General features: G+C 49.4%; 1 protein-coding gene across 1 annotated transcript in view; it reads left to right on the forward strand.

Annotated features, from left to right (window-relative positions):
- The window catches only part of EXOC4 (exocyst complex component 4), a 672,527-nt gene extending 656,772 nt beyond the window's left edge, over positions 1-15,755 (forward strand). The window contains exon 18 of the mRNA XM_024554980.4: positions 14,283-15,755. Within this exon, the coding sequence (XP_024410748.1) occupies positions 14,283-14,520 (238 nt within the window). The 3' untranslated portion in view covers positions 14,521-15,755. The remainder of the gene's footprint in view (positions 1-14,282) is intronic.
- Positions 15,756-25,857: the final 10,102 nt, after the last annotated feature.

The following is a 25,857-nucleotide window of genomic DNA, read 5'->3' on the forward strand; positions in this document are numbered from 1 at the left end:
CACCCCATCACCTGGCCTACTTGCTTTTTCACTTACTTTTGTTTTTCTTCTGGAGGGAGACGTTAGAAGGAGAAAAGTAATGTGTTTTTACTGAAGTATAACTGTACAAGTCTTAACTATGCAGCTTGATTACCGTCACCCAGATAAAAATATGAAAAAGGACTAGAATCCCCCTGGAAGCCTCCTTGGGCTCCCTTCCTAGTCATTTCCCCCATCACAGGTATTTCCTGACCTGGCTTCGCTTTACTTGGCTGAGCTGGTTTCTCTGGCACCCATGGCGCACACAGCATGTGGTCTCCCAGGCTCCCCGCCTGAATTCTTGTGGCCAACTCTTGCGGCCTCAGTCGCTGTGTCCGCCACTGTCACTGCCCGTGGGAAACGCAGCAGCCCCGAAGCTCAGGAGGCCCTGGCTGTGCCCTCCGTGCCCCCTGCTCTGGGCCCGGTGACCCCAGGCCTTGGCTTCCTCCTTGCCTTAGTCTCTGGCTTTCCTTCCAAACAGCAAGCCTCCCTCAGCACAGGCCCTTAACGGAGACAGTTTCAGGGGCGGAAAAACACCCCCTTTCTCAGGCACACTTTGTGGCAGACATGAACCCCGAAAACAGAGTCCCGGCCTTCACACTCACCTGCTGGCTGGTGGCGGGATTCCACCCCGATCAGAGGCCTTTTCCTCTCATGAAATCTTGTGTGCTCGCTTCTCTTCAGAAATAAAGACTGTTCTTCAAGAAATTAAGGTTTCCTTTTAAATTCACTTTTTGGTCTTTCAAAAACTTCCATTTCTGTGTGGTCCAGAGCCATAGGTTATCATTAGCATTTAAATAGAGGCATTAAAGGCTCGAAGACCTTCCTTTCATAATAGTGTTGCCCTTTTAAATCCAGTACTTTTTTCTTTCTAAAAAAAGAATGCAAATGCTATATGTATTTTCTCCGTCAAAGGCCCTCTTCTTTATATGCAGACTTAGGAAAGCAGCATTGTTAAGCAACCTGAGTACTAGTGTTTTTATATGGAAAAGGCCAGTTTAAAAAAGTTGCCATTCTGTCCCCCATTGCCCTTTCTCTGCCGACTCTCAGGATGTATTTTCCTAAGGTTAATTGTGTCCTAGTGCATCTCATTTTCCTCCAGCCACCCTCCCCAGACTTAAATCCAACACTAAACTAAGAATCTGACCTGGCTGGTGTGACTCAGTGGGTTGAGCACCAGCCTGCGAACCAACGGAAAGGTCACCAGTTCGATTCCCAGTCAGGGCACATGCCCGGGTCGCAGGCCACGTCCCCAGCTGGGGGCACATGAGAGGCAACCAATGGATACTTCTCTCCCTCTCTCCCTCCCTTCCCCTCTCTCTAAAAAAATAAATAAAATCTTTTTTTAAACAAGTAAAAAAAACAAATTTTGTGTAAGTACTTGCTATGTACTGTGGAGTTCCCGGAAGCCCCTCCTTAACCGTAGTGGATAGTCCAGGGGTTTATCCCATGTCAGTCACATGACACTGTGACATTCTTAGACCCTCTACTCATTTGCCAAACTCAGGTACTCAAGCCTCCTGCGTCTGCTTGTCAAGAGATTAAACAGGATAGCGATCATACCCTAATTTATAATTTCATACATGATTGTACACATCTCACATCTCCCTCCCTCACATTTCAACCAGCCCCGTGGGGGGGGGGTAGCGGTGGCAGGTCCCCATGGGTAAAAGGCCCCCCCCCCCCCCCCCCCCGGCCTCCTTCTGTTCTACTGCCCTCCCTGCCTGGTCTCCGCCCGCTGTGCGCGCGGGGACAACTCCACGGCGGCGGCCTGATGGAAGAAGGTGCTGGAGGTGAGGTGTCAGCAGCCTGCTCTCTCTTGAAGGTAGATTTTGTCCAGCTACATGCTTGGGGTCACGGAGCTGTGAGGAAACCTGAAGATGGGTGTGGTCTGACAGGGGAGAGACGCACGCTCGCTCCTCCTCCTGGGCATCCTCCCCCTGATGCAGCCGGCAGGGCCGGGTATCTCCTGACCCTGTGGCTCGTCCTGGCTGACCCCTCTCTAAACCCTCCCCCCTCAGCCCCTCCGCAGCAACCACAGAACGAGTTCCCAGGTGCCGGGGTGGGGACCGAAGCTACACTATCCGCATCCAGGGCACAATCCGAAAGATAAGGACAGTGTACTGAGCTGGCGTTTCTCAGAAAAGAAAGAATGTACCTTTAGTTCCGAGATTATTTCTTTGCCACTTGGGGAATGTTAAGATACCTTCTTTCATTAAACCCTGGTAATAATAGATGGCAAGTGTGTTGTCTAACAACCCAGGCAAATACCATGCTGCCCCGTCTAAGGCAGTCTCACCCTCTCTCCCCTCTTCCACCTGCCGGTGAAGTCCAGACCTGAGCGTGACAGCAAGGCCACTGTGATCTGGCCCCCGCTTACCTTGCCAACCTCAGTCTCTTCCCCCTCCTCGTACCCCTTGCACTCCAGTGAGAAACAAACCATCTACAACCTCCCCCCCCCCCCGTACCGCATTCTTCCTGCTGCCCCACACACTGCACACATCCCGTGCACTCGTCCAGCACCCTCTCTCTCGTGTGGGCCCCATCATTCATGTCTCCTCCGCAAAGCCTTCCCCGACAGCCCTAAGAAGCCTGCAGCCCCTCCCCTTGGCAGTCTGAGAGTCCCATTTGCACCTTTACTAAGCCGCTGTCACCTAACTGTAATTACACGGCTACTGTCACACCAGACTCTGCACCCTCAGAGAACAAGGGCTATGTTTTACCCCCTTCTGTTACCCACATGACCTGCTGTACACTCTCTGGTGCACAATTGATGCTTAAATATTTGTTGAGCAAATAAACAAATAGAAAAAGAATTTTGAAAGGCACTGTGTACGTGCCGAGGATGCTGCAGAGAGTCAAGCCATAGTCGTCGTCGCCAAGAAGGCTGCGTCCGTCCGGGAGAAGTTAATAGAGACACATTGTGGTACAGCCATGCGGTTGAGAACGGCTCTCTGCAGCCGTGAAGAACGAGGCAGGTCGATATGTGCTGAAACGGAACCGTCTCCGAGATGCAGTGTTAAGTGGCAACAGCGAAGCCCAGCAGAGCATGCAAACACCATGTCCCTCTAAATACCATGTGTGCGCACACAAGTACGCTTGCGTCGGTACAGGGAGTGCAGAGAGACTTTGCACTGAATGTTTTTTGTGCCTTTTGTTTGTTTGTTTATTTTGTTTGCTTATGTAACGAACAGTCGTGTGTTACGTGCTGGGCACTGTTCGAAGCACTTTACAGCTGTTAGCTCATTCGTCTTCCTAACAACCTGGTGAGTTGGTACAATCAGTATCCCTATTTTATCAGGAAACTGAGTCCCCAGAAGGTTAAATAACTTTTCCAAGTTTGCACAGGTCATAAATAAATACCACGATACCTTTTTTTATTGTATCACTAGGTTAAAAAAAAAAAAAAAAAAAAATTTATGAAGTAGACACTACTCTGGATGGTACATGGTAAATGGGTGACCCGTGCCGTTAGTAACAGAAAGAAGAAATTGCCCAGATAGCTTCCCCCAGGACAGAGGGTCTCAGCAGTCCTGAAGGGTTGTGAGGCGTTGGACACTCGGACGCAGAGCCAAAAGCACTAGGTGTGTTCCGGAACCGTGAGTAGCTGAGTGTGGCTTAAGTAGGTTGATGCAGGCGCAGAGTGGGAGACAAAGTCGAACAGGGGCCAAATCTTTCAAAGGCCTTAGATATCAGAGTTCGACAGAATCCTGCTAGCACTAGTGAGCACACAGTTTTGTTGTTGTTGCAGCTGTTGTAGCTGTTGCTGAACTGGAAACAAGTCTGAGGGCAGTTGTCATCGTGAGAGACTACAGTGGGAGACTATTGTAACAACCCAACAAGAAGTAGTTAAGATCTGTGATGACAAGATTGGAAGGAAGAAAGGACTGTAAGAGATGTTATCGTGATAGACCTGGTGGTCATCGTCAAAAGAAACGGAAGAGCAGAAATTCAAAAGTGATCCACATGTTTTGAGGCTTTGGATACTACCTTCCGCTAGGCAAAATTTGGAAGTCAGAGAGGCTAGCTGCTAACGACATCTGGTAGAAATGTCTACAAAGCAGAGCAAATGAAGCTTTGATCCATGAAGAGACCAGATCTTGAGAGAGAGAGAGAGAGAGAGAGAGAGAGAGAGAGAGAGAGAACATCCCATGAACAGATAAGGCTTCCGGGAGCAGAGAAAAAGCAGAAGGCCAGCGCCCGACTGGGAGAACGCCTGCAGTGGGCAAGCAGCGTGAGAGCCCGTGGGAACATCCAAAGGACCAAGGGGGCTGGGGGAGGGGTCGAAATAGCGGGGCTCAAGGAAAGTTGAGCTTTGGATGGAAAACCATCCAAACCGCCAATGGGAAAAGTCCTAAGCAAAGGCTGTTGTGTTTGTCCACTAGGGTGTCATTGGTCACCTTTCCAAATACAGTTTCAGAGAACTGGAGGCTTTAGAAGGACAGACAGTGAACACAAATGATTTTTTCCCAGAAATTTAACAATGAAAGAAGAGAAATGATGAGAGGGGAATAGGCACAGGATCGCAAAGGGCTTGGCGTTTGTTGTTTGGCTTCATCTGGTTTTCAAAATATGGGCAGTGTAAGGATGTTCAAAGGCAGAGATGAAAGAAGCAGTGAACAGGCTGGACGCCAGATATGAGAGTTAAAACCAAACCCCGCAGGGCCATAAGGCACTGCGAGAGAGTGGGATCAAGGCGTGGTGTTCACCTTGGGAAAAGAAAGAAGAGAAACCCCTCTTTGGGGTGGAGAGGGAAGGTTTAGTAAAATCCATCGTTACCTCATACAGTTTTGCTGAGGAAGAAACAATACACAGGCGGCCGGGAAGTACAGTAAAAGTTAGCTGTCGTTTTTACCACTGTTACGCGGCAAGTGCCCTACCGCATCATTTGGTTTCATCAAGCCTAACCTGTGATGTGTAATGTGATTTAGCTCGTTGGTTAAATGAAGAAACTGAGATCCAGACAGGCCAAGAAATATCCAGAAATTCATGTCTGTTTCCACCAGAGAGAGAAAGAAAAGTGGAGGATTGCAGGGATCTCTTCCCTGCGCGGCCTGACGTTTGCCATTTGCAAGCAGTTGTCCAGAAGTCACGTAGCTGCATGGGAACGCCCCTTTGCCTTTACACAGAGTGCCTGTTTTATTCATAGCTCCTCCCTTCCAGTGGCAATGAATCAGACTACGTTTTACGTTGTGCTGGGTAACTCAATGGGATTTACTGACTGTTGTTGGCTCTCTCTAGCATTCACTCCTTTTGATTTCTTCAACACCTCCAGGTGCCCTGCACTGAGGCCAAGAGGTAGCAAGAATGATGCAGAACCCAACCCCGCTCTCCCTGAGCCTGTATTGGAGGGAGGGGCGGGGCAGACACTTAGTTACGGAATAAGCGCTTGTACGACATTTATTCCATTCCAGCCACTTTGTTTCATCGTGTGATCCTTGTGACAGCCCCATGGTGCTATTTCCTTTCTCAAATGAAGAAAGAAAGGCACAGAAAGATTAATAAATAGCCCGTGATCATACAGCCAGAGGCAGAACTGGGATTCAGACCCAGGCCCCTGGTTCCCGAGTCCCTGATCACAACCAGGGTATATGCGGTCTCTCTACCTTTGTACATAAAGTTATACAATACACAGTAAAAATATTTTCGGTATACACACTTTTAGGTGGAGGCGAGTGCGCAGAACAACAGTAAAGCTCAGAGAAGGGACAGAGCTGGATGAGGACAGGGCGGGTGTCACTTTAGATGAGGTGGTCAGGGAAAACCTCACTTAATGATAAACAGACATTTGAGCAAAAACTGGGCTGAATCGCTTTTAATCTTTTTTTCTCCAGCCTCTGTCCCTTTAATCCCATTTGATGCTTTTTTCTGATTTCCTTTCAATTGGCTTGTGGTAGAAAGCCACCCAGGACTCTGAAGTATGACAAAGTCAGATGATCATCACCTCCTCGACCTATAACTGGCACTTCCTTTTACAGGAACTGAGAAAATGCTGTGGTTCTGTGCCGTTGGCCCCCCACGTACACCTCCATGATCGCCTCCACCATTCCTATTCGGGGGTGCTCCCAGCTATGGGGTACAGGCTGCTGGAATTTCTTCCAGACAAATTCACTTGGTTTTTCCCATGATGAACCTCATTTTGTCACTTGTTTCCCCAAATTGTAAATCCTCTGAGTCCTTTACCGGAGTTCTTTTCCTTTGTTGCCGTCCGCAGCCCTTCTCCATTGAGTAGCATTGCCCTTCCGCCGCTCCGTGTGATCTTGCACATTAATTAAGGTATTAAGTCGGATCAGTTACAAGCCAGTGTCCTGAGCATCGCTGGCTGCTTTCTCTTCAGAATTGTTGGTTTGCCTTTATCATTACCCTTTGTTTTTCAGCCTGTGTCCTATCGGAGTAGCCATTCAGAATAAATTTGTTTTGCTGGTAATATTTTTCAGAGGCACTGTATAAAATGGCTCATTGACATCCAGATACATATTATTCACAGTGGTCTTTGCATCTACCAAGTTCACACTGCTACCCAAAGGCGTCCATCACGTCTGTCGGAGTATTTGGGTGTGTAATTAAACCCTGCTGGATAGTGTACAGATTTCTATTAGCTCCTTCTGATCTAGTCTATTATTTTTCTAATTGACATCCTGAGTCACATGTCCTTGAATCTCAGGTGGCTCATTTCTTTTATTTAGGTTTTCTCTCTTTCATAAACAACCGCAGGGTTTAGTAAATACACAGAGTTTGCCATTGGGACCTACCGCTTTTGCGTATGCTCACACTTCTCAAATAATCTGCTGATTTTTTGGTTTCACTGCCCAAGCCATTTCCCTTTCTGGCCCTTCGGTCCTAAAAGATCTGGTCTTTTGTCTCAGCAGAGTAGAGAAATCTCTTACAACATAAAAGAAGGGAACTAGGCTTTCTAATGGGGGCCAAAAGCTCAGGAGTCAGGGTGTGACTGAAGCTGAATAGCAGTCCTGGCATCCTGACACCGCTGGCAGTGGTAAGAACTGTGTATTCAACCTCACTCAGGCCGTGGCTTCACACGTTTGTGAGCCAGCTGGCCAGGGGCAAGGTCAGTCGCTCAAGAATTGAACCAGCTGGCACCTACCAGAGTCAGTCCATTACCTTGGCCTCGTTGGCGTGATGCTCTAGTGGCCAGCTTTTCCCATCAAAGCCGTGCAGCCCGGGCCTGTCCACACTGCCCTTCCCCCCACACCAGGGGGGAAGGACCCCCGCGTTGTAAATGCAGAAACCCAACACCGGTGACCCCTGCGGTCCTCCGCCCCATCTCTAGCTCCGCCAGTCACTTGGAGCAGGGACCTTGGGTCCTGCGCCTTGTCTAGGGCCCTCCCACTCTTTGGTAGGAGTACAGGTAGGCAGGCTGGCTGGCAAGGCCCAGACTTATCTTACTGGACACTTGAACTTAGCCAACAGGCCGAGAGGCGATGAGATTTATCTTACTTTAAATGAAAGCATTTGCCCAGTGCCTTTGATACCTTTGATCTGGGCCTGGATTGGATTTTTTTTTTAAGTGTAGATAAAAGCCGCTTCTTGCAGCAAGGACTGTCTATGTTATAGTAACATTTTCAATGTTACTAGAGTTTCCTAAGCATTAGTAATAATAACACTAGGTTGCCCTTTGAAGAAATCGTTTGCATCATTTACTGAAAAGTTGCGAGTGCCATTCCATTACCTAAAGCCGGCGAAGCCATGGGGCCCGTGAATCATTTCACTCGGCACACCTCCGCAGTCGTTCCCCAGATGGCTAAGCCGAGGCGTGCAGAGAGTAGCAGCTAATATGCAGGAAGGGCCTCGTGCTGATTGGTAAGCAACATGCAGCTTCGAGGCCATCAGAGTACACAGTGCTAGGTCCTTTTATCAATCTGCGCTATTAGATAATTTATTTTTTTAATGGAAAAGACTCCCTAAAGTGATACTCAATAATTTATTTTAATGGAAAAGACTCTCTAAAGTGATATTCAGCGCAGCATAGCTCTCCTTAACCTGGACTCGCCTTTTGATAATCAAAGGGCGTTTACAGGAGCCTGAGACAAACACAATTATGAAAGTAAAATGAAGAAGGGCCTCAGTAAGAAATCACAGAACGAGAGGGTGATTCTGTTCACTCGTTCATACTTCATTATTTGATAACATCAGAAGATGAACCCATCAGAATTGCTTTGGCAAGTGCAAACAGAAGTGTGCCTGATCAATATTTATTAAAACCTTCAAAATGGGGGAAGGAGTTGAGCAGACTTCTTAACGGACTGAATAATTATTCCCACAATCGGGGTTTGACCGAAGGCAGTGCCCGGACCAAAGAGGCACAGTTTTAATTGCACTGAATTTAAAATGCAGATCTTGCTCTATCCCTGCTGTAAGAAAACTTAATTTAAAAAGTTATCTGATGTAGCGGAGAGTGACATACGAATCCTCACGTTGTTGAGGAGGGCATTCCAACCATAGCTCTTTATAAATTTACAGTGTGCTCCAAAGGTGGGGAGCAATGTTTGTAGCTAAGGGAACAGAAAGAATTTTTTTCCCCTTTTCAGTAACTGTAACTGAGCTTGGGAGAGGTCGTCCTCTCCTAGGGGGCAGGTCTCACAGCAGTTCCTTGGTGTGGAGTGGTTGTGTGTTGTTGTTTTTAAGAGAAATGTAACAAGGCTGCGGCTGCTATCGAAAATATGGCGCTACGTTCCTGAGAGGGACGGGCACAGCTGGCTCGAACTGTTAACATCCTCCCAGAAAGAAGGGGGGTTATCAGAATGAGGCCAGTAGGTAACTGCCACTTAGGAATAGTGCCCCGAATGAAGGCCCATGGTGTGCGCGTGTGTGCCACGTTCTATAAGGGAAATAGGGGCAAACAGCCCGTCGCAGGAGCCTGCACAAGCCGTAGGGCACACTACCGGCTCTGTTGCCTCTGGAATGATTGCCGCCAGCTGAGAGAATTTCTGCCCCGAACTTCCTAAAGATCACACTTGACTTTTCTTCTGGAGCGTCCTGGTCAGAACAGAAACCTGCACAGTCCGTTGTCAGGAGTGTTAAAAACTATCCCAATATGGGCCATAAATCTAATTCTCCTCCTAAGTCTCTAAAAATTATTAGCTTTTCTCTGCCTTAGCTTTCTCATTCCTAAAATGAAAATGACTTCAACGATTTCAAATGAGAATTTTCAGTCATGTCTGTAATAAACTCTACGCTCTTCGAAGGGGAAGACAAATGAGAGCAATTACATTATATGTTTTAATGACCTAGTTCATTCTTCTGACACACAGGATTACCATCCAGTCGGTTATCGGTCTGGAAAGTGCACTGAGCTGAGTTTACACCTGTTCAGAACCTTTTTAAGTCAGTCATTGTCGCATCTTGCAGTAACGGCTTGGGGAAAATCCGCATCCGCTAATTCTGGCGGAAGCCTGTGATTTTAAAGGACCAGGCAGAGGAGGCTGTAAAGGTTTTTCAATCCAAAACCCCAGTGTTTAAGCGGCATCTGCTGTAACTTGTTTTTCACATGGGAAGCAGAGGTTCAAAGAGCTGAGCGCGTTTGCCCAAGGTCACACAGCTGGTTAGGGGGGGCATGAAAGACAACTGGAGTCTGAGTTTAGTTGATCTCTTGAGTATTTATTTACTTCTCTAAGTCTTCTAAGTCTTGCCGCTATAACTACTTCTCAATTATTTATGGGATGATTATCTAGCGTATAGATTATTCAGCTCCTTTCTTTTCTGTCTTTCCATCTCCCTGCTTATTAGCATATGTACTATTGAGTGAGCAAGAAAACAGGAGTTGAATGTTTTATCTGATAAGCTAGTGACCCATCTGCTGCTGGGTTTTATGTAAGAGCTCAGAACACCGCAGCCATTGGCTAAGAGGAGTGTGGGGAGCTAAGGTTAATGCCAAGCTATATCCAGGTAAATTTTTCTTCCTTTGAAACTTACATTTAAGAAGTCAGCTTCAGAGCCTAATTCTCTTGTTGATATTAATACTATCTTTACCTCAGGAAGGACTAGATGAGAAAGTCTTTACAGTGAAATCACTTAATTATCTCCCTTCCTTGAGGAAGTAATGAATCAGAAGGGCAGCCAACTTTTGGAAAGAAAGGTCACCTTGTCCATTAGTAGCTCAGAGGAGCAAAAAGGGAGAAATAAAGGGAGGCGACAGAATGAGTGAGAAAGCCACAAAGCTTTCCTGTAACTCCTGGATGCTGAGCTTACGGCATGACGTCTGTATTTGGCTCAGAGTGCTGAATTCCCAGGTCAAACCCACTGCTGTTCACATACAGCTGCCAAGGGTATCCATGAGCTTTGAATCGCCACAGTACTAGCTAGTTCCATTACAGTGGGAGGCAGAGAGAGTTGAGTCATTATGTGAACTTTATTAAATTCATATTTCCTAAATCACGACTAAAAATGAATTAGCTACACAAGTATTCTTCAAAATTAGTACTTTTGCTTTGTACAGTTTTAGGTATTTCTGTATTCTGGTGGCTTTGGTGTGAGTCCAGGGCTCGCAGTCCCTCCCGTGGAGGCCTGAGACAAGTCACTCACATCCTCTAACGCTCGGTTGGCTCGTCTGTGAGTCACGGGTGACTGCAGCGCCTGCACCAAAGGGTCCATTGTGTTGCTGCAGCTCAAAGTGAGACACTCTTCATGTTGACATGTGCCCAGGGGTGAGAGGAGCCACAGAGGGGACCACCTGTCACAAAGGGCCCGCCCGGCGGGGTGGCATGGCGCTGGACTCCAGAGTAGGCTCTCTGGCCATGTGTAGCAGGCGGCCCATTGACATTAGGGGCTGAGGAGAGACGGGCTCCACGAGTCGTGCACCGGAAAGGGTCTAACTCGAGTGCCGCTCACCGGCCCCACCCCGCAGCCAAGTCGGGTGCTTTCTACCTCAAAGCCGGTGCCTGGGAGGCCGCGGCTGCTGCTGCAGCGCTTGATGGCAAAGATCAGGCTTCCATTGTCCCAAGGCCTCCGTGAGTGCTGATCGATTGATTATTTATCCCAACTACGGTACGTGATTCCAGGTCAGCCTGCCAGTGTTTGTCACAGACGCTCATGTAATTGTCTGCTTTGGGGCATTTTCCCCTTTTCTCCGTGGGGCCCCTAACACAGCCTTTCTCTATCCCCAAGCATTCCGGTCACTGTCCTGGTTTAGTGTGTAGCCTTTGCAGCTGGGAACTGTTCTGAAAGATGAATGAGTTTCACTGTCTTTAAATATTTATGTTTCTTTATGATCTAATGTGTCTTCATGGTTGTACGGATTTTTTGCCCCTAACTGTAGAGAAGGCACCATCAGTTAGCTGCCAATTTCATTTAGTAACTCACCCTTGCGATCCCGGGGCCTTGCTCATCCAGGCTCGTGAGGACACTTCTAGTCTGTCGGTCCCTCTGAGTGTCATCCTGGGATTTGTGATGGTCTGCATGGCCCAGAGGACATGGAAGCCTTACGGACTTACGTGGCATGCCTTTGTCCCTTATCACACTGGAGGATCAGGATAGAAATTCAGGCATCTCTCTTTTGTCGTTTGGGCCCAGCGGGGACCAGCAGTCTCTGGAGAAAACAAGCCATTTACCCCTGGAAACGAGTCATCCAATTTTTTCGAGAGAAATCCCATTTAATCTGGTTTTATGGGTTCAATGCTACTTCTTAAGATAAATGATGAAAATATCAGCATCATAATATACAGAAACCCAATTCTTTTGGTTTAATCTCATTGAAAAGCATTACAGCCCACTTACTGCTTCTGTCTCCTTCCCTGATGCTTTTAGGTCCTTGGCTCAAGGAGCTGAGAATGGCTCTGCGTCCTTTCCCACACCCCGCAGACTCTGGCTCAGTCTTCTGCTGGCTTCGGAGCCTCCAGGAGTGAGAGGATCGGGGAGGGCCTCAGGGCCCTGCACTTTACCGCAGCTCCCTGGGGCTCTGAGGTTTGAGAACCTCCAGTCCGGAACTGCAGCTCTCAGGCCCCTTCTGGCTTTGAAAGAACCATAAGCCCCAAGCTCTCTCATTCCATTTGGTGAATCTATATGTGAACATGTGTTCTTCTTGAGCATTTTTTAAAATGGGTGCTTAGTTCTGCAAATGGACGGTGTCTGGCTCAGCTGTGCACCTAAGGGACCCAGAATTAGCTGAGGCAGGGCCTCATTTGTCCTATGAGGGGAAGCCACGGGGTGCCAGAGGGCATGTGAAGCCATCGGGTCAATATGATGCCTCAGCCTGCAGCATCAGGGTTTTTATCTTTTTTAGTAGTGGGATTTCGTGATTACAGCAGATTTGTTGTAGAGTAGGAGTCGTTCACGTGGGTTTTATGCTTAAAATGAAGCTTCAGAAAGGTTCCTGACTGTAGCTGAGATTGGGTCCCAGGCCTCTGGATGTCCGAGGTCACACGTCTCTTCTATCAGAAGTACCTCCGTCTGCATTGAAGGTTACCCTTGAGTAACGACTCCCAAGTATGTGGCTCCATGGGGTGGGGCCAAACACGCCTCTGAAACCCCCATAGAAGTCAGCCCCACGAGGACCCTGTGCCAGGGCGCAGGCTGAGTCGCTGCCAGGAGTCACTCATATGGCTGCAGAGTTAGGGCACACTCGCCATTGCTGCCGTTCTTCCTAAATACTCACATGATAGAATCGTTTCTCCTGTTTAAAAAATAATTAGAGTGTGTTAATTAGAAGAGGAGGCTAGGCAGAGCAGGAGGAGGAAAGAGCCGTGCGGAACGGTGCTGGTGCTCTTGCCGACCGTGGTCCACTGTAGCCCAGGGGTGGCTGAGGTCTCCCCCAGGACGTTCTGTTTTTCAGGATGCTCCTGATGAAGAAGAAACAGAGCCACGGCCCAAGGTCAGCAGTACGGGATTCCCGAGCGAGTGGTCCTGGAAGACCTGCAATGCTCCTTCACCCCCTGCCTGCCCAAGGCCCACTGCCTCGTCATGCCCCCTCTAGCCTGGCAAAGTGGTCCCCTCCCAGACACTCTGCGTACCACTGTCACGTCAATCTTCCAGAAGAACAACTTGCAATGGCGCCTCTGCTCCCCACAGACCCTCAGGAAGCGGGGAGGCGCAGGGCCTTTATTGGCTTAACTCGACCTTGGGGTCTTCAGTGACTTAACTAGGCTGCCGTCAAACTCTCTACCTTCTGACTTCACTGCCTTTCCCCCCGGCTCCCCGTTACTCAGCTGCACCCCCCGGCTAACCAGATGCCTCTCCCTGCCTTTGCTCCTGCCCTTCCCTTTCCCTAAATCTAGAATTTCCTCCTGGAAACCCTGCCTGACAGTATGCTACCCCACGTGAAGTCTTCCTGGGCCCTTCACCCTGCCCTCAGCGCAGTGTGACTTCTCCTTCCCATGCCGTGAACTCACAGCATGCATACCTCCTCATGCCATTCGGACTGTTTTCCTGGCTGTGTCCGTGGAAAAAAGGGTATTGGACTTAGAGTCGTAAACCTGGGTTCCTCTCCTGGCACAGCCTCTCACCGTGTGACCCCGGGCCAGCCCTCTAACTCTGCTGTGCTTTCGGCTTCCGTGTCTGAGATAAGGGAGGGCAGCTCGCCGGGTGCAGTGAGGGGAAGTGACAGTACGTGGAAATTAACTTGTCAGCAGAGACACAATTATTATTTCTCTGGTTTTCATCACCTTTCCTCCTTGTCTGTGAGCTATTTGAGGAAAGAGGCCGCATCTTGCTCATCACTATGTACTGCTATTACCATTATTGCATTATTGCATTACTCTTAATACATTCTTATTATATTTCTAACAATAGTTAATGTTTACAGAGCGCGTCTAATTGTGTTGGGCACCATTCTAAGTGCTTCGTGTGGACTCATTAGTTGTTCCAGTAACTCTGAGAGGTAGGCACTGTTGTTACCCCACTCCGCGGAATAGAAAGGCTGCACTCCTCAGAGCCTGCGTTGAAGGAGTGGATGAATGGAGACCCGAGTGAGATAACCACTGGGCAATGCTGCCAGCTTATTTTTTTCTCCCTCTTGGTGCTGAGTCCTACTTCCCTTCGTCGCAGAGGTAAATGCAGAATTTGGAGAAGCTCTTGATCAAACTCTGAAAGATGCGAAGTCTCCCTGGGTCTTCTCTTACTGCCACAGGGAGAGCTCCAGGGGCTTCCAAGAGGACAGAGACCGGGTCTGTCTCGTTCTCCATTATATTGATCAGTAAATGTTTATTGAATAAGTAAACCAGGGAACTTAAAAACAGCAGACTCGTTACCCCTAAAACCACACGCACGCGCTGGCAGGGGAGATGCTGAGCAGTGCACTCTGTCGTCCTCCCCAGGCAGTACTACGAGATGTTGTACAACACGGCCGATGAGCTCCTGAACCTGGTGGTGGACCAGGGCGTGAAGTACACGGAGCTGGAGTACATCCACGCCCTGACCCTGCTGCACCGCAGTCAGACGGGCGTGGGGGACCAGACCACGCAGAACACGAGGCTGCAGCGGCTCAAGGAGATCATCTGTGAGCAGGCCGCCATCAAGCAAGCCACCAAGGATAAGAAGATAACTACGGTTTAATGGGCCTCTGTGTGGGGTGCTGCATGGGGTTGGGGCGGGGGGGGGGGGGCCAGTTTTGCTTACTTAGTCATACTTATCTTTCCCTGATATGTTATTGGTATATTCTGAGCTGACTTAGATTTTTCCTCTACACTAATGCTTTAGTGGAGAGAAGATGTAAAGATTTTTTTCTCTTTAGTTGTGGCTTTTCATATAAACTCCAAAGAGAGTTTGTAGCACAGAGCGTTTTGATTTCAGGCAGTGGGTTCCAAATGGACTAGGGTGGGACGAGGAGGAAGGTCGTGTCAAATTGGACTCTGAAAAGATGAGTGCGTGATTACCGATGCCCACCATCTTTGGAGAGGAGACTGCTAGCGAAGTTTCGGTCTCTTCCCAAAACTGCTCTTATGTAAACAGTAGGATTTTCACTCTCTCGACCTTGTCAGTTTACAGCTCAGTGAAATAAGCGTATGCGCACTGCTTTCCATGTCTGTTGCCAAGGGCCAGTGAATGGCTTCTCAGCTGGATGGGTTCTCCACAAACTCCCCAAACCAAAACAGGAGCTCCTCGGGGCTAGGCCAAAAAAAAGGTCCTTTCATGTCAATCCCCGGGACATTTTTATACGCAGTAGCTCCTACACAGGTTACGAGTTGGTCTATTACCTTTTCATTTTTATTTCTGCTGTATCAAAACCAAGAGCCATCAAATTAATGACCAAAATGGAAGAATGAAAGGTGATTCTGTCGTCGTCTTAATTTTCCCCCTGTACTTGCCAAGAGAAAATAATGGCCAGAGGACTTTTCACGTCACCATTAACATTCAGTGTGACCGATTCTTAGATGCTCATTTACCCTCCACAGGAGCCCCTAGGACTCCCTCGCCTGACAAATAGCCCAGGTCTGCCCAGCAAAGTGCAGGGAAGACGGGGCAGCCCTGACATTCTCCTCTGGGCGCCCACCAACCAAGTCTGCTTCTGGAGTGCTCTTGGGTGGTGTGAGCGCTCACTGCTCCTGGCACACTGGGCCTCCCCGCTGCCCCAGGCCTCCAAGTGCTCTTGCTACCTGTGGTTGCTATGCCCCAGAAGAAAGCCCTGCGCTGACTCAACACCCCTGGAAACGGGTGGAAGGGAGAGCAGGAAGGGCTCTGACCCAACGTGGTCATTCCCCACGCCCCAGTGGTCCAGAATTTTACACTCGTTTGTACAACACCGGTCTTGGTGGGAAAACCAGAACATTAAAAAAGTTTGAGAAGCTTAATTGTTGTGTATTGTTGGTCCTGTATCCTTTACTCAGCGGGTATTCCCTGAGGCCATATACATGCCAGATGCTGGTAGGCATGGTGACGATACAGACAATGGGGACACTCATTACTGGGCTGGCCCAAAAGGCCATGGGATGGCTCCAGGAGTGCGTATTAGTCATCTTTAACTTCATCGGGAACAGCTTTGTTAGATCGCACTGTGACAGCTGTCGTGTCAGTGTACATTAAAAAACATCAAAATTGATGAATTTTGGTGCCTCCATTTTAATATTGAAGATGAAAGAAAATATACATTTTCAGCATATTATGCTTTATTATTTCAAGAAAGGTAAAAAGGCAACTAAAATGCAACAAAAGATTTCTGCTGTGTCTGGAGAAGCTGCTGCAGCTGATGAAATGTGTCACGAGTGGTTTGTGAAGTTTCTGGGTACTACTGACATTTCGGCCAAATAATTCTTTGCTGTGGGGCTGTGTTATGCATTGGAAGATGTTTAGCAGCACCCCTGGCCTCCACCCACTAGAAGCCAATAGTGGGAGAAAGCCAATGTACTCAAAATATCCAGATCAGTAAAGTTACTGGTGAAAGTGAAAACGGTCTTTTATGTTACAGAAAAAACTAAACGTCCAATATGTTGAATAGGACAGAGTGTGAGAAGCAGCCTGAGCTCCCGTGGCCCAGACCCTTGAGACAGGCAGTCATCCAGACCCCATTCGGGGGCCCCACCTGGAATAGTGCCCCCTGTCGAGTGACCTCTTCGCAGGCTCCCCGGCCCCTCTCCCGGACCCCAGTCTCGCCTGAATGTTTCCTCAGCCTGACGGTCACTCCTTTGTATTTCAAATAGCCTGGGAAGGAAACCTCAGACACAGCCAAGTTGAATTGGCAACTAATCCTGATAATTCTTACTGTCACGTCATATCCCAGAACGTCTCAGCGCTAATACCTTTATTCAGTAGTCAGGCAAAAAAATATAATTGCCTGTCACAGCACAGGTGACATGGGTTCATGCAATGGCACGCAAAAGAGACAGTCCCTTGTACCACAGAGCTTCTACTTGCCCTGGATGAAGAGCCACACGAGCTCCACTCCGATACCACCCTCCCCGGAGTCCGTGTTGCTCTCTCCATCCGCCAACGCCATCCTTTCCTTGAGGAGGACATCTCGAAGGACTGAGGCCTGAAGTCTCCAGCCCTAGCCACTGCTGCTGCCTTCCAAGCTTGGCCCTTCTGGAAGCTCTGCAGGGCATAGCGCTGTCCATGGTTCCCTGCCTGGCTAGCACAGAGCCTGGAGGTTCTCCCTTGTCCATTTGTGGATGCAAAATAAAACAGGCTCTGAGTGGACCCAGGCCGCCGCCTTCAGGATTCCTGCCCTGACGCGTAGCTGTGGCTGCCCCCCCGCAGGAGCAGGGCGTAGAAACTTCCCAGTAAGCAACAGGGGCTGAGAGGGCTGGGCGAGCTAGACGCACTCTGTTGGGGGCAGGTATGTGAAGAGCAGCAAAACGGCTGTCGTTCAGGCAGGTGAGGAACCAAGGAGCGCCCCGGGCCATGGGGCTTTGCTTGAGAAGCAAAGTGCGTGTGGAAATACACACACCCGAGAGCAGTTGTCCTCCTGTGGCGGGGGTGTAAAACAGACCAGGTGATCGGAGGGAGGGCGACAAAGTACCAAGGACCAGAAAAGAAAGCACGGGCCGGGCTCTGCCCCGAGGAGGCCCCATTGTTCAGGATGTACGTCATTCCTAAGTGTGTGACCACATGCGAAAGGCTGCAGAGCCCGTTCCCAAAGTGGAAGCTGGAACAAAGTGTGTGCAGCTGGAAGCAGTTGTCCCGTTTGGCTGAGGCAGGGCGCCTGCCCGCGACTGTGCGGAGGTGTGGTAAGAGGCCTGAAAATAACTAACCCTGTTCCAGCTGGCCCGGGCATAATGAGATAGAGCTAATTATCAAGGATGTAATGAGATGCAGAAGCCACTGGAACAGAGCTGGAAATGTCTTTTAAAAAGATGCAAACCCCAGAGCGGAGTTTCTGTGAGTAGAGCTAGGTGTGAGTGTGATGAAATGTGCGTGATGTGAGAAGTTGCTTTCACATACCTGGGCCAAGACTCATGTCTGTAATCAGAAACACCGCCAGGACACTCGCTCACCTGGAGCCGGGGCCCCTGGGGACCAAGAAAGCCATGGTCTCTAAAAGCTGCATGTGTCCCTTTCCTTGTATGTACAGTTTAGTGTATTTACGCAGCTGAAAGGGAAAACAAGGAGCCTGATGCTGCCAAGTGAGCCTAGTGCGCGCTGCACTCACCCCATCCAGAAGTGTGGGCTCGGGTTCCTGCTGGCTTTGCAAAGGTCCTCCAGAAGGAAAGAAACCGCCAACTCCTCGTCCTGAACCTACTTAATCACCTACCAGGCCGAGTTTTCTGTCCCAGGGGTTTACTTACTGTGAGAGATCAGCAAGGCAGTAAAGCATTAACACCTGCTTTTTGTTTTTATTTTAGGATTGCCATTATGTTATTTTAGAAATCATTTACTGACATTTAATATATGTCAGATGCTGTGCTAGACACTTTACCCCATTAGTCCATTTAATCCTCCTCGCAATTCTATGAGGCCTTTTCTGCCCTACTTCACGGAAGAAACGGGCTCGAAACAAGGATTTGGCCCCAGATAGGTGCCAACGCCAGAGTTCACACTCGGAACCCCACTGTTCTCTATCCTGAGCCAAACCCCCTTGTCCTGCATGGCAAAGGGAGGAGACCTTACATGCTATATTTGAGCTCCAGGTGGCACTGGCTGGCAGTCTGGCACCTCCATGTGACACCTTGGCTCAAAATGCCACCTCAGCCTTTTACAAGTGGTTTACATTGCACATTTTCTTCTTTTGATTTTGAGAGTACAATTATTAAAGCTGGGGCCAGTGAAACAAGGAAGGGCTTAGGGTAGAGGAAGCAACAGGAGAGCCTAGGCAGGGCTGCTCTGGTTCACGCAGAGTCGGAGAAAAGGGGGCCTTGGAGACAGGTTCAGGGGTAAGCCGGGACGAGCTGCCGCTGCCCGCTGCTCCCCTGGTGGCATGTTTCGTGAGGACCCTTAGTTTGGGAGATGCACGCCTGTGAGTGAAGAAAGGTGTGGGCGTGCTCCAGGGAGGCAGAGCACACCGTACAAGTTATTACATGCCCTGTACCTCAGTTTCCTCATCTGTGAAATGGGATAATCATGACAGCTCCTGTCCAACAGAGTTGCTGAACAAAGCAAAAGAGGTGTTCAGTGCCTGGCACATAATAAAAGTTAACACACACATCACAAATAGTATTATCCTGGTTCCTCCAGCCTGCTTCCTTTTCAGCTATTAGTGAGTTCGCGTGTCTGCCTACCAACGCGCTGAGCACATCTCACTCAGTCTGAAGGCCCCGCACCCTGCAGGGACCAGGCCTTAACAGACTTACGACCTTCTGCCACCTGTGCTGAAGAACGTCACACGGAACTCCCATAAGTTCACAAATTGCTCTACGAAACGGAGGTAAGAAAAATGCCACTTTTTTCCCCCTAAATCTACTCTAAGCTCCTACTTGCCTTTTTTAGCCAAAGCCCAACTTCAGTCACTTTTTGTGGTTTCCTGGGAAGTGGGAGAGGCTTGCCTTCCTTGGCATAGTGCCAGTGTCCCGCTGGTGGTGAAGACGGCAGCATCACTGTGTCCTGATCCCTTTGTCACCCTGCTCTGGGTGGCCGCTGCCCTCAGGAGCTGCAGCTCCAGATCCAGGTCCCGTCTAGCGTCTTCAGGCTTCGTCCGGGGACCTCCAGGTGCAATGTCCAGTCTCCACAGGTAACCCCTCAGTCACCCCCTCCCAAGGTCCTGCCCGCTGGGAGGTACCGTGGAATTTACAGCCTGTCTTTTCTCAGCTTTGGGGGTTCCGATGTTCCAGGTTAGGCAATTCTCCCCTCTTTCCTCCAAAGCCAAAGTCTCTCCCTTTCTGCCACTGGGAGATCCAAGGTCCTTTCCCTAGCCCTAGACCTTCCAGAATCACAGCCTGCTTGAGGGAGTTTCCCAAGGGACCCTGTCCTGTCCCCTCCCTTCCCTCTTCTTTCTTTCTGAAACAGGAAGTTTATTAACCAGACCCCTGGGGATAAAGGAGCCAGAGCTTCAGGAGCAGTCACAGTGACCTTCCTAAAAAGGAGGCAGAGGGAGGGGATATTTATTCCTTTTATTCTCATTTGGAGTTCAGAGATGACATCAATTATGCCTCAGTAACTCGCCTGCTGTGCATTCATTATGAGCTGGTTGGAATGAGAGAGCTTTAGTCCCGGCCATCTCACTTTGCTGGGGGGGTCAAGGGAGGAGGCCCAAGAGAGCGGAGTGGGGACACTTAGTGACTGAGACAGGACCAGCAGCTAATTCTCTTAGAAGCCAATCCGAAGGAGCCCGAGTTTGGGACATCAGTGGTGCCCCGTATGGTTAGGCTGCCACATCAAGGGCTAGAAGGCTGGGCCCTGCCTTCAAAGGCATGACCGTCTGGTGGAAAGAACAGGGCAATGTGTGCACACACGAACACTGCAGCACACCGGGGAACACTGCAGCACACTGGGGGACACCGCAGCACACTGGGGGACACTGCAGCACACTGGGGACACCGCAGCACACCGGGGAACACTGCAAGCCCACACAGAATGGAAAGCTCCTTGTGTGGTTCAGGCCCAGTGCTTGAGGGATTCAGAAAAAGGAAGAATGTTGTAGCCTATTGTTAGCCAGGTACAACGTGATGGAGGAGGTGGAGCGGGACTACGGTCTGAGGACGGTGGAGAGCTGGGGTGGAGATGGGGCATTTGAGATGAAGCGGTGCATTTTGACAAACGCTACAATTTTAGAAAAGTAACGAAAAGGAAGCAAAAAAAAGAAAAGGAAGCCTCTCAGAGTGTAAGGAGGATTAGCTAAGTCCAGTTGTGCAAACTAGTCAAGTGGGAAAATGAGTCAGGGAGGAGGCCCAGCACATTGGGTGTTCTTTAATTATTTCTAAACCCTGCTGGGGTCAGTACATACATGGGATCTTTGCATGCCATGGAATTACACATATGTAGCATTTGGAGGGATGGTTTGTTAGTGCACTATACGAAATTAAAAGTCTGAGATTTTGATCCAATTCCCAATATTTCCTGGTCTCCACCTTCTAGGACTATCATAGCATTGCATTTTCTGGCTCCTTTGTGTTGGGGAGAGACCGTGTAATGAGGTGGCCAGTAAGTTGTGAGTAGAAGTGTATCAGTTCCCAGCCAAAGCATGTAATTTCCTGTGTGCAACCCTGCAGAGCTCACTGTCTGCTCTGCCACAACATCCAGCTACATTCCAGACAGCAACTTCTCAGGGTGCTCGGGTCCCAGAGGGAAGACGATGCAGAGCAGAGCCCCAGCTGACCTGCAGTGGACATGTGATGTAAGCATGAAATGAATCTTTGTTGTTTTAAGCCATTGAAACGTTGGGGTTATTTGTTACCGCAGCATATCCTTGCCTGTCCTGACTAATGTACACAACAAAGAGGCTGACAATTATGAGGAGAGCAGATAAAGCAAAGGAGTGTTAAACAAGAGTGAAGTTATTTCATCAAAGAGAACGATTTGGCCCTGACTGGTGTGGCTCAGTGGATTCAGCACCGGCCTGTGAACTGAAAGGTCACTGGTTCAGTTCCCAGTCAGGGCACATACCTGGGTTGCAGGCTAGCTCCCCAGTTGGGAGCATGCAAGAAGCAACTGACTGATGTTTCTCTCACACATTGGTGTTTCTCTCCCTCTTCCTCCCTTCCCCCCTCTCTAAAAATAAATTAATGAAATCTTTTTAAAAAGAGAAAGAACTATTTGAGTAGAGTGATGGGAATAGGAGCCAGATTGAAAGGCTTGGGGGAGAAGAGATGACGCTTTGTCAGCTTCAAGTGCTCGGTCAGCACATTGGTCCTAGAGACAAGCAATAGAGATGCATTGTCACTCAACGAGTGACCTCGGAGACCCCCAGTGTGTTTATGTCTTTGGCTTTCTCCGCCTTCTTCCTCTAACTTCTGTAGCACTAATGAGCCGTATATATGGGTCTTAGTTCAGTGTTTCTATTTGTACAAAAGCTTCTACATACATCCAGGACATAAAGAGAAAAATTAATACTATGATAATTGCCTGTTATTAAAGCTTTAAAACCCTAAGTTCCCACTGAGATCCAATCATCTCACCGGACCAACCCCTTTTCCTCTGGAAGCGTTCCATCACAGCATTGTCCAGCACCAGTCCCCCTCCCGGAGCTGTTGTCCTCCGGCAGCCCAGCCCCACCCGCCAAACACGAGAAAGCCTGAGAGAAGACCCTGCTCTCTGCCTGCTACCCTGTTCCCCACCAGCCCAGAGTTCCTTGCTTCTCTCCGAAGTCCCAGTGGAAGTAAGCACTGTCGATTTTGAAGGAGATCCGTAGCTGCAATTTAAAAATGAAGAGACAAGACAATGGCATGCTGTTAACTCAGCCAGTTCTCAGAGACTAATGAAGCGCGCGGTGCCAGGCCGTTGGTACTTAACGAGCTGCGGTTCACTCATCTTTGATACAGCAAGCATTAAAGTATTTTCACAGGGGTTAGAGAAAGCCTTAAGTTTTACAGTATTGCTAACTATTGTCATGTTCTTGGATTTCCAGCTCCGTGTTTTCTAGACTCGGTTAGTGACGGTGCGGGCCCTGTGCCAGCGCACCCCCGAGAGCGTTGCACCTGGTCCCAGACCCTGCTCGGAGCTCGGGAGGGAAGGAAGATGCCTGATTCACCCCACAGCCCTTCCCTCCGTGGAGGACTGAGGGCCTCAGTCCATTTGGGCTTCTGTAACAAAACACCAGAGACTAGGTGGCTTGAAAGCAATAGAAATTTATTTCTCACTGTTCCGGAGGCTGGGAAGTCCAAGATCAAGGCCCTGGCAGATTCACTGTCTAGTCAGGACCCACTTTCTCGTTCATAGGTAGCACTTCACATGGTGAAAGGGGTCAGGGAGCTCTTTGGAGTCTCTTTCATTTATTTATTTTGTAGAAGACTTTATTTATTTATTTTTAGATAGAGGTCAAGGGAGGGAGGAAGAGGAGAGAAATGTCAAAGTGTGGTTGCCCCTCGCGCGCCCCCTACTGGGACCTGGACCGCAACCCAGGCATGTGTCCTGACTGGGAAGAAACCCAGGGACCCCTTGCTTTGGAGGTCGGCGCTGAATCCACTGAGCCACACCAGCCAGGGCTATTTATTTATTTGTTTAATTTATATTACTTCTTATTTATTCATTTTCCATTTCCATTATCCCCCCGTACCCTCTTCCACCTCCACTCCCCGCCCTCCCTCCTCGATCACCACACTGCTGTGTGTCCACGATGGGGTCTCTTAAAAGGGAGGGACTAGTGCCGTTCGTGAGCACCTCCTAAAGGGCTCACCTCCTAATACCGTCACCTTGAGTATTAGGATTGTAACCCATAAACTTGGGGAGAACAGAAACAGGCCGATTTGACTTTCCCGTTTGTCAGGTTTAGACATCAGGAGCCTTCAACCATAAGGAGTAAGTAGGAGCAATATGCCTCTTCCACACCTTCGCTTGTGGGTAGCACGCCACGCAGTAAGCAGACACCATCTATTAGCACGCAAGGACGAACGTCGTCTTTTAACGTGCTCTGCACGTTCAGTGACGTCCCTTCTCCCTGAAACCATCCTGTTCAGATGTCTACTCCGAGCCAACACAACCGCGTTTTGTCAGCAGGACCAGACTCATGTAACCAGATCTGGAGACAGCGCTCTCTGCTCATTACAGGGGGTCGGGGAACCAGCCTGCTGCCCCAGAGCTGTCAGGACCGGGCTTACTTGTCCTTACACTTATTCATGAAAGGACAGGAAAGGCCATGAAGCTTACTAACCAAGCACATATCTTGAACACTTGAAAAGTTTGCCACAGCCACCTCCAGGGAGCAGGTTCTGGAAGGATGCCCCAGAGCTGGTCTCTGAGAACAGCATTCCTTAGGGAGCTGCCTGCTTGGGCTGTCCTGCCCCTCGTTACTATCCCACCCTTCAGATGGAGCATCGCTTCCCCTAGTCCCTTCCAATAGGACATCTACTAATTGTCATTTTCCTAGTCGTGGGCACAGGTTTTCGATGAGCGGTCCACCGGACCTTGGGACCTACAACTCGAATTTGCAAAGCAGGTCCCCAGGTGTAGCCCCCACCTGCCTCAGAGCCGAAGAACACATCAGTCCTCCTCAGAAACAAGGCTGGGACCAGCCCCAGTGATGCGGTCCTTCTCTGACCCATGGAGCTCTCTGCTCCAGTCACCCCCCATCAAGGAGCCTGACTCGGAGACCCCGCCCCCACCACCAACCCAGCCCCCATTGCTGGTACAAACTGGCTCCCTCTCCCAGGATGCAAAGCTTCTAGAGTCCATCTAGCTTATGCTGTTACTATCCAGGGCCATGCCGGCAGCCTGCAGCTTACCAGTGATGCAGAGCGATAGCCCCGGACTTAAACTACAAACTCCCTCCTCTACATCGTTAGCTCTTGCTGCTCAGAAAATTTCATCCTGTCTCCACTCCTGTGCTTTCTGAACAAATGGCTCTTTTAGAGGGAGCCGGGCTCTCCAAAATGCATCTCCTATCCAAATAAAAAAGAATAAGTAAAGATAAAACCCCATTATCTTCTTTGTGAAATGAGAGAGGTGTTTAAGAAGGTTTTTAAAAGTTTAGCACTATGCATATTGAGGAAACCGTCAGTAGTTGTGGCCATTAGGGAGACTTTGGGGAAATAAATGGTTGGAGAAGGACTTGGGGGCTTGTAGGAGGTATTACTCAGTCTTTAGTTTGCACCTCAGAGAGCTTGGGGTAATCACTAGAGGCTTTTAAGCAAGAGAGCGGGGTCAGGTTTTGACATTAGAAATGTCACCCTGGGCGGGGCAGGGTGGGAGCAGGGGCAGGCACGCAGGGGGAGATCAGTAATGAATTTGAAGGTGATTGGCAGGGGGAATAGTGATAACCCAGGAGAAAGATGGTGGTGGCGTCTCAAACCAGGGCGATGCAGTACAGTCAGAGAGGAGTGGATGGGATTGGGGGGCATTTAAAAGCATGATGGCTTTACCCAGAACAATCCCTGACACGTAGTAAATGCTATAGAAATATCATTGGAGCAATGAATAGGTGAAGAATGAATAGAACTGTCAAGGTGTGACCACTGGTTGGATGGGGTGGGGTGAGGGGTGGGGCGAGAGGAACCGACACAGCAGAAAGGGAGGTTCCCAGGTTTGTAGCGAGGTTAAGTGAGTGGGCAGCGGGCCAGTCAGGGAGACAGGGGCCACCGTGCAGATGGAGGACACAAGGTTAAGTGGATCACAAATTTGAGGCGCTTGTGGGACATCTAGGACAAGAGCAGAAGGACAGCAGAGGGCTTTGGCTGGAGGAATAGATTTTATAACCTCTGAAGTCTTTATTCATTCCAAGCATACCTGTTGTGTGACTGCTTTGTCCCAGGCGCCATGGCAGGCCTGAGGGGCACAAAGCTGGACAAACTGAGGTCACACAAATGGTGGTATTTCTCATCAGACCACCGTCACCGCACAGCGGAGAAGAGCCAGTGTTCCTGAGGGGGCAAGGAACGGGCGTTCCACAGGCTGTGGGAGGGACTTGAAATTAGCAGGAACTTTCTGGAATACAGTTTGGCAGTATGTATCAAAAAGCTTAGAAATGCGCTTATCCAGGACTCAGCAATTTGTCTTCTAAATATTATTTGCTGGTCATAAGTGCAAGATCTGCTACCCACCAAGAGGACCCTGCTTCAGTGTGGCCAGCGTGTGTATGGCCACGCAGGCACCCGGGAGCCCCACCCGGTTTCACACAGGGCAGGCCCGGCCCCTCAGTCCTGACACCCTGAGAGGGTCTCTGAGGGCCCCGCCTGGATGCAGCTGCAGAGAAGCCTGGGCCTCACTCAGGTCCCTCACGTGTCTAAGGCACACTCTGGCAGGAGGGCCCTGGCTGCTGCTCCAGTATATATCTCTGTGTGACAGACTAATCCCTCTTTGCAGCCTAAAACGATTATTTTACTCTCTACCTCATGATTCTCCGGGTCTGGAATTAGGGCGGAGGTGACCTGGGCA

This window comes from Desmodus rotundus, chromosome 6, assembly GCF_022682495.2.
Source record: "Desmodus rotundus isolate HL8 chromosome 6, HLdesRot8A.1, whole genome shotgun sequence".
Classification (NCBI taxonomy): domain Eukaryota; kingdom Metazoa; phylum Chordata; class Mammalia; order Chiroptera; family Phyllostomidae; genus Desmodus; species Desmodus rotundus.